This window comes from Camelina sativa, chromosome 16, assembly GCF_000633955.1.
Source record: "Camelina sativa cultivar DH55 chromosome 16, Cs, whole genome shotgun sequence".
Lineage (NCBI taxonomy): Eukaryota > Viridiplantae > Streptophyta > Magnoliopsida > Brassicales > Brassicaceae > Camelina > Camelina sativa.
In genome coordinates, this window is record NC_025700.1 from 4,634,307 (window position 1) to 4,643,443 (window position 9,137).

The 9,137-nt window shown below is 29.9% G+C and overlaps 1 protein-coding gene across 1 annotated transcript; it reads right to left on the reverse strand.

The window, feature by feature from the left end:
• On the reverse strand, positions 5,215-5,736 carry LOC109129629 (CLAVATA3/ESR (CLE)-related protein 4-like). The gene has a single exon (XM_019238124.1). The coding sequence runs from the start codon at positions 5,667-5,669 to the stop codon at positions 5,424-5,426; it is 246 nt and encodes an 81-aa protein (XP_019093669.1). The 5' UTR covers positions 5,670-5,736; the 3' UTR covers positions 5,215-5,423.

Here is a 9,137-nt window from a genome sequence, read left to right on the forward strand (position 1 = left end):
ATGCTGCCTTGCGGTTAAGTGTATCGGGTAAATACTCGAGCAATCAGTCATATTCAAGGTTGGATGCTTCAGAACTACCAAAAGGGTTTTTATCTACAACATCTTCTTCATTCTCCAGAATACTAACAGTCACCTCTCAGGTGCTTAAAATATGATTCCATAGACCCCGACTGCAAAGAGCAGTTTTGGTAGTCCTAGACCAAAGAATGTAATTATCCCCTTTAAAGATAACAGGAAGGATAATCTGTTTTGAGTTTTCCATATCCAGAAAAGAGAAAAAATGATTAATAACAAAAGAGACAGAGAATAAGGATATAGAGCTCTGATACCATGTACAAATATAAGCGGAAGAATAAAAGAGAATAGAGAAAATAAAGAGAAACTGTATATTATTTATCTTAGATCTGAAAATACAAGAAAGATACAAATATATAGAAAAAAGAATAAAAAATTAGCTGTTACAAAGATGGCTTGCATGAAGAAGAAAGACAATACATCTTGCATAAAAGAGAGAAAAAGGGACATTATAATTATTTATTCCAACAATGAAGACCTCTAACAATCATTATTGTTATTATCTAGAGACCTGAACTTGAATACCAATAAGTAATAGTTCAACTGGTAACTAATATCTCCAGCAAAAGAATTGTGGTCGCTGTTCGAGTGACTCTTAGCTTACGACGATACCATATTATTTGTTTTGGTTTCGAGTCTGAAAGAATGTATGGATTCGGTTTAATACTTCTTAGTTATTCAAAAAATAATAATAAGAGAAACTTGAAAAACTAAGTGCTTTCTTTTGTCCATTTATGGTTTAGAACTATCTAAATGTGACCAAACTAGCACGACGTATGCTTACCAAATAGATAACCTCGAATAAATTCTGTATGAACTTCTTCTCTTCGAAAAAGATAACAATTTGGGTTTTGGGGTTGTCCGGAGTCGGTGCTGCTAGTTATATTATTCTTTCAAGAATTCTTCCTCACAGGGGCAGACGCAAGGCTAAAAGGGGTGTGGCACATGCCCCACACTCTTTTCTTTTTTCCTTTGTATAATATGTATTTATGTATTTAATTATCTGTCTAGTTGAATATTTTTGAAACGTGCCACACCCTAATTACAAATCAAATATGTGCCTCAACCCAATCAGTTCTATTAAAAAGCGTAAAGAAAATTATTTCAATTCAAAAGAATTAACGAAAACGACCCACATAACTTTGTTAATAAAAGTCTGCAATTTTTTTTTTCCTGGTGCAATATAAGTTTCCTACAATTATTTTAGAAAATTACCATAGGAGAATTATATCATAATTAATCTAGTTTTTTCCGTCAACTAAAACTTTAATTATCGTAACCTTTTTAGTTGTTTCCTAGTTCTAAATACATCAAACATGTTTATAATAAGTAATTATTTTGTGATTATTTAATAATGTGACTAGTTAGACAAAGTAGTTTTCTCTAGTTTAATAAAATGATATGTTATTCATAAAACTTATAAACTATTTTATTTTATCATTAAATAAATAATTCGTTCATATATCAATTTTCGATGTAATCTATAATTAACGATTTTTAAACAATAGTTTAAAAAAAAATTGGGAGAAAACATTTAATAAAGTGGGAAATGAAATAGCCATGAAAATATAATTATTTTTTTATAGTCTTAAAATTTATTACAGAACTTATTTTTATGTTTATGTAACTTAAATTTTTTTTGTGCGATGTGTCCTATACTAAAAAAAAATGTTCTCGATCCGCCACTGCTTCCTCAAATTTCTTTATTCCTTTATTCCTCATGTTTGACTGACATAATGCGTCCATTTTGCATAGGAGAGTGTTTTATAGAGAGATGGAATATATGAAAGGGGGAAAAGTGGGAGTAGGAGAGGTGGGATGGGGTGGGCCGGTCTGAAGGGAAAGGTTGATAAGTTACAAAACATTGGAGCAACTTTGAACGAACCAGGGATTCTTGAATTTATGAAGATGGCTTCTCTTTGTTTTTAACTGAAGTAAGCATAATTCTTCAGTAGTTCGTATCATTTGTTCATATTATACTTTTCTTATGGAGTTTCTGAACTAAAGTTCAAAATGCAGTTAGATAAGACAACATGTTTTTATATATTCCTTTGTTAGGTAAGTTTAGCTAAAAACCAGTGGTAAACCTCGAGAATCAATATTATTATTTATATTCAGTTACAAACCAGTGGTAAACCTCGAGAATCAATATTATTATTTTTGAAGTACATTTTAGTTTATGCCCTTCAAGTTTTGCTTATTTAATATGTTTTATTTACAACATTAATCCCTAACAATTTTCCTAAAGTAACATTTCGTAGAAACTCAATTAATGGAACTATTTAAATCAACCTAATCTGATACGTCTATTGCCATAAATAGTTGAACTACATCTATACATTTCGATTTTTTGACAAACAACTCTACATATTAAATTTTTAATCTCATAAATAAATTATCTCGGCTTAATTTATAGTTTCCATTTAATATTTTTAACATTAAATATTTTCTACATTTATTGAAGGTGATAATATAGTTTCTCTAAATTATCTCGGCTAAATTAATTGTTATTCTCTTTTAAACACTATATATATATATATATATATATATATATATATATATATGCACTGCATAGTAACATGATCTGTTTACTTTTATAACAATGAATTTAAATTGATAAATTAAAAATGAAAATATTTAATTTTTATATACATTAAACACATAAAATAACTATTACTTCTCACATATCACTATACATAAAAAAACACAATCAAGCGGTGTACCGCGGATCAAAACATAGATAACATAGTAACCTTTATATTAAAAAAACAAAAAAAAAACTTAACCATTTTATTTAAAATCATATATGAACTTAGAATTGTCCCGTAAATTCAATAAATAGTTAGAGGTATATAATTTAAAAATTCATAAAACAACAGCAAAATAACAAACAAATATAATATACATATTTTAAAATTTTTTAAAAATATAATCCAGCGGTGTACCGCGGGTTAAATCCTAGTTATTTAACAAATATAGTGCATTATGTCATATAATATAAAATTAAATTAGTCAAACACGAGTATACAAATTAATGCCATTCGAGTTGGTAAGCATTATCAAGCGGAGCAAAGGTTTGTGTCATGTGTGCTTTCCCTTAACCTATTGTGTTAATCCGTCGTTTTAGTCAAGTTAAAGGTATAATACAAAAAGAACAGAAATAATAAAATCGAACTGCACAGTCGATCAGAAACTCAAACCATATCTTAAAATTTATTTAAATGGATTCACTTTGTAATATCAGAACTAAAAATTAAAATTAACAGAGAGAATATTATTAAAACCAAATTTCTTGAAAAAAAAAAGAAAAGATACGTCCTATTAAAGCATAGATATATAACCCCGAACCGAAACATGTATTACCATTCGTATGTTGGGATACAATCCAAGTCCCACATCTGATGTTTAAAGAGACTATCATTAATATATAAAGGGTTAGGGCCAATCTATTAATTGCCAATTGGTTTTTAGTTAGAAGCCCAAGATAAGCCCAAATTTAACATGGTATCAGAGCCCAAGGTTAAAATCCTGGTGGACCTAGAAAAGTGGATACGGACATGCCTCTTGTTAACCCGAGTAATGGGGGCCCAAGAAGGGGTTTATTATCGATCCAAGTGGGATAGGTTCAAGATGGAGTTATCATCTCGAGCAGGCGTGTTAAAATCTCATATGTGGTCCTTGGTTTGAAGGGGAGATTGTTGGGATACAATCCAAATCCCACATCTGATGTTTAAAGAGACTATCATTAATATATAAAGGGTTAAGGTCAATCTACTAATTGCCAATTGGTTTTTAGTTAGAAGCCCAAGATAAGCTCAAATTTAACATCGTATTAGGTCAGGGTTTATTTTGAATATCATTCATATCATCTATCAAAAATCCAACATATCGAAAAATCTAAGAATTTTAATTTTGCGGTTCTGAAATATAAGTAAATGCCCTAACTCTATTAGTAGACCATTGATCATTAATTTTTGTTATTTTGGTCGTAAAGATCATTGATCATTTATTTATGTGCCCAAATAAGTCCTAATTAAGAATTCTGAACCATTTACTTTATTAGGAGTATTTCATCAATGTTGCCCAAAAATAAAAAGAGTATTTCATCAATTAGGCAATTTTTGTATCATTTAAGTTTACATAAACCCTTCTTAAAACAGTTTTGTTTTCCTTTTTAATATATACTGACATATTCAAACTCAGATGACAACACAACGGTGATCCTACTACATGTCTTACTCATCATGCATGTATTAATCTTATCCGACTCTCGTTAGAAAATTACGTATCCACAAGACATACACTAAAATATTTTCTATGTTCAATTATATAGGATTTTCGTTATTGACTTAATTTTAATTGATCTCTTGTTCCCTGTAGTCATAGGACAGTTAAAAGACGAGGAAAATAAAAGTTAAGTTCCAAAATTCCCTCGACCGAGTTCTACATTGAGCGAAATGGTACGCAAATTTTCTTAGATAAAAAAAATATATTTAGAGACACATCGTTGTCTAATGCATGCGTGCATGTGTACTTTATGAGATAATCATATGTGTTAACATCCACTTTCGACTGATTGCGAATTTTGTCGTGACATATATGGCACATCTATGCAAATATAGTAGTGGGATTATTCGAATAGGTTGATTTTTGTATTCCATTATATATTATATATATGAGTACGCTCTTCTCACCAAAAATTATTTATAATATATGGTCTAACCATTAGTTTACTTTCTTTGATGATCAAAGCCTCGCTTTAAAAGTATCTTCGGAATTATTTAAATAGAACATCAGAGAAATGGGTTAGAAGGGTAGCAATTGATAATACTTTGGAAAATTCGATTTCTAACTTAAACACACGTTAAGCTCAGAATTCAGTGTCGAATTGAATAAAAACATCATTGCAATGGTTTAACACGCGCTCAGTGGAAATCAATCTTAATTGATCAGCTTAGCCGTACTTATTCACTTGATACTATTCCTTTAGCCATTAGATATTTTTAACCGTGTTTATTTTCCTATTTGAATTGTGGATAAGTTCAACGAAATACTAATATAACCCTGGAGTGGAATTTTCGTGGTCACGGTAACAAAAAAAAAAAAAGAAGAAGAAGAAGATAAATGCCAATTTCTCATAATTTTGGTACGCACAAAAGAAACCCCATTGATTAAGGAAAAACAACCACATTATCTAGTTCGCATGATTATGACCATACTTCAAGATTATGACCTCAATGTTAACAAGATAGTAACCTTAGAGTTACGCCAAATAACCCTTATGCCCTGTGCCGACGTTACAAGTTTGAATTAAACCTCACCGAAAAGTTAAAAAGTTACACATCTTTTTAGTGATGTCTTGGGTCCGGTCCACCAGGGCTGAGCCGCTTTGAATCAAGGGTATTGCCTAGGATCGTTTTGTCGCCTTTTGATCTCACCTTCAGCTCTTCTGATCTTTTGAGAAGTTCCCTCATAATCTTTCTTATGTTCCCTGAATCCGAAGCCCTCTCTTCCGCAACCAGTGGCCGGCATTGATTCCCGGAGAACTCGAGTAGAAGCAAGATAAGACAAACCCATAACTTAAGACTTGCCATATTCAGTTAATTGTTATTAATCTTGCTTTACTAAATTCCTCTTCAAGCTAGTATGTGAAGGTTCAAATCAAATGTGATACTTTAGATGCTTCTAACTACAGGTTTATATAGTTGAGCGATTGAATGATTAATGACCTGTCTAACTAATCTCATTGTGTATTTTAAAGTACTTAAGTACATTTATGAAAAAAGTAAAGTTTGTTTTTTTTTTAAGTTTGAGTTGCCATGGTCATGTATGCACTAAGTTGGAATCTAGTCAGATCAGTTTGGCTTGTCATATATTGCCTGCAAGTCGATCCCCAAGATGTCATTTCCCTTTCCCCCCCTACGATCTTGAAAGGTCGTCGCCCTTTAGATACGAAAGGCCCCCTACCATTTTTTATATAAAAGTNCCCTATACCATTTTTTTATATAAAAAGTAAACCATTTCCGTTCTTCTACATAATAGGAAGAATGCAATATGTTTTCAGTTTAAACCGAGAAGTTATAGAATATGTCTTAACAGATTATTTATAGTTTTTTTAATTCAAGTACATAGATTACATACATGGTAAAATGTCTCTTGATAGTCTTCTCCAGGTCTTTGATAAACCTTTTTTGCCCTAATCTCGTTTTATACCTTTCAGTTCTTCTATTCGATAGACGCTTGATGAAGAATGAGCATTTTGAGCCTCTATGGACGGAACCTGAGGAACTAGCTTTAACCACCGTGAATCTTTGATATGTCAGTTCTGTATTGGAAACTGAACAAATTCAAGAGACTTTTTCGACGATATAGATAAAAAAGAGAAGAGAGTCTTACAAATTCCATTTTTCAGGGGAAAACTATTGCAGAATTGAGTCATATTTTCAAAACTACAAGAAAAGCTTTTGTAACAACTGTATATATTTAGAGCGGATTTAGTTATTTTATAAAACATGTTGGGGAATTTTTCGCTTGGTCGTTGGTTGTTTTGTGGTTTCTTCCAAAAGTGAAGTATTTAAACCATCCTTAGAATTATGTTACTCTACCTGACTGACTGTTTCGAAGAAAGTAAAACTGATTCGAAGCATTCACATATATAATTTATGTATCATATATACTTCTTATTCTCATAGATAGATAATTATTCAGGTGACTTTTTGTGTTAACACGTCCCAACAAAATGTTCATATCGAACAAAAACACTGATGCATTTTAAAGATTGTTTGTGAGTTCATGTTTTAGGCTAGCTAATCTTTGGAAACAGTGTGGAATTAAAGCTTGCTGACAATGGGTTACTTCATAATTATAACACGTCTAGTCTTTATAACCTCTATTTTCAATATGAAAACAAATAAATAAACCAGAAAATAATACAAATAAAACAACCTTTGAATTCATGGTTGGATCGGATACAATATGATTATGAGGTGTATTTGGTCATAAACCAAAATTTTACCAAGCACAGACTCATTGTTACTTGCTAAAATTTTTACCAAAACGTTTAGCAGTAAAAATCCTGACGCTTTACTCATTAGATTGGACGATGTTAACACATTCCAATTTGAAGGGAAGAATATGAGGTTTTCTTCCATATCAATAAAATAGTATGTACAACTGCGGTTTTGCGGATAATTTATATATTTGTTAAGTTTTCTTCTTTGATTAGGGGTGTTTGGTCGTGTAACATACATAATTTTAGTTTAAGCCATTACAATACATAAATTAAGATGTTGGCTTTGATCGGTGAAAAACTGAATTAAGGAGTAACATTTCCTACTGCAGTTTTGTAATTATTTTAACGATAAAACATTTAAAATCTAATTAAAATCCGTAAAAATGCATGATGTCTTTTTTGACTTCTATAAAAAAGTTTATCAACATTTCCTACATGTAAATTTTATTTTAGTTTTTAATTTTATTTTATTTTCTACAATTATGCAAAATCATTCACCATACACTAAATATGATTTTTGAGAAAAATCTAACAAATACCAAATAATATTTGAGAATTTGTTAGAAATATCCTTTTTGAGATACCCCTTTTCAAAATACCCTTTTTTGAACATTTTTATTTTTACCCTCTTTTACACAATTACAATATGTTAAATTAATTTTTAGGATTTTTTTTAGCTTATTTAGGGCATAGTTTTTAGGAGGTAGACTTTAGTATTTGGGGTTTAGGGTTTAGAATTTAGTCATTTTATATATTAAAAGATATATTTTTGAAAATAGACACCATAAAAAGGTATTTTTGAAAAGTGACATTTCATTAGAAGTTAGTTTCAAATGGTCACAAGTTATTACTAAAAAAATCATTGCATATGATAAAAATTATGACTAAAAAATTAATCTCAAAACAATATTATTTTTTAAAAATTTATAATCATACAAATTTTTTATAATCATAAACATTATATATACATTATAAACTGTCTTTATTCTTACAAAGAAAATAAATCACAAATTCGACCAGATGAACATATTCGACCATAACTTTCATATTATAACTCTTATGGAAACGATCTCAGGCTCTCTGGAAAGAAAGGTAAGACTCAGATCTTTCCAAGGGCGGGTAGATCAAATTATGGTTCAATTTGTAGCAGTGGGAAATGATTTCACAAGATGATTGATGTTAATTTGCGGATCTGTGCAGGTTAGGTTTGAGAAAACATGTATAACTTTTAATCTACAAAAAGGATTATAAAATCGTTTGGGGAAAACTTACATCTATTGGTTGGGAAATTGCTCACCAAAATTTGTCTATAAAATAGTCTGTTTACCCCTGCTTTTCCACCATCTCCTAGGACATGTAAGATCAGTCCTTAATCTCAACTGTGGCTCGTTGTTCTCTTTCTCTCAAATGGTTTACTCTCTCTCTCTAGGTTTAGGAGGCACGAAATTATAAAAAATAAAATCCTAATCATCTCTTAAATAAGTCTTGTTAAATTAGGGTTAGAGACTTGGCTTAATGAGCTTTGTAAAAATGACATAACAATTTATACAATTTTATGATTAATGTTTACTCATTTTAATGTCACAAACTGTGACTTGCATATTTGTTATAAGTTCATAACTAATTTGCAACAACATATTGGTCACAATGTAGTCATAAGAGTGACGATTAATATTATCTTAGCATATTCGTCACTAATTGTGACAAACTTTTTTACTGATTTTTTCGTCATGATATAGTGACAAAAATACTATGAATTTATGACATATAAATTTAGTCATAATATCGTATTTAAAGTGTCACAAATTTGTGACGAAATTTTTTTGTCTCAAAAATACGTCTCAATACAATTATTTTCTTGTAGTGACATAGAAAAAGAGGTAATTTTGAAAATCATATCAATTAAATATCATATTTCCTAATTTATTTTTAATTTATTTGATAGTATACTAAAATAAATATTCATTTTTTTGTTAAATGTATTTTGATTTGTTATGTAAATAATGGATAAATATGATATTTAACATGTGAAATTACCTATTTAGAAAAT

Excerpts from the sequence above, each read along its gene's own strand:
- LOC109129629 (XM_019238124.1), bottom strand. The coding sequence starts at position 5,669 with ATGGCAAGTCTTAAGTTATGGGTTTGTCTTATCTTGCTTCTACTCGAG.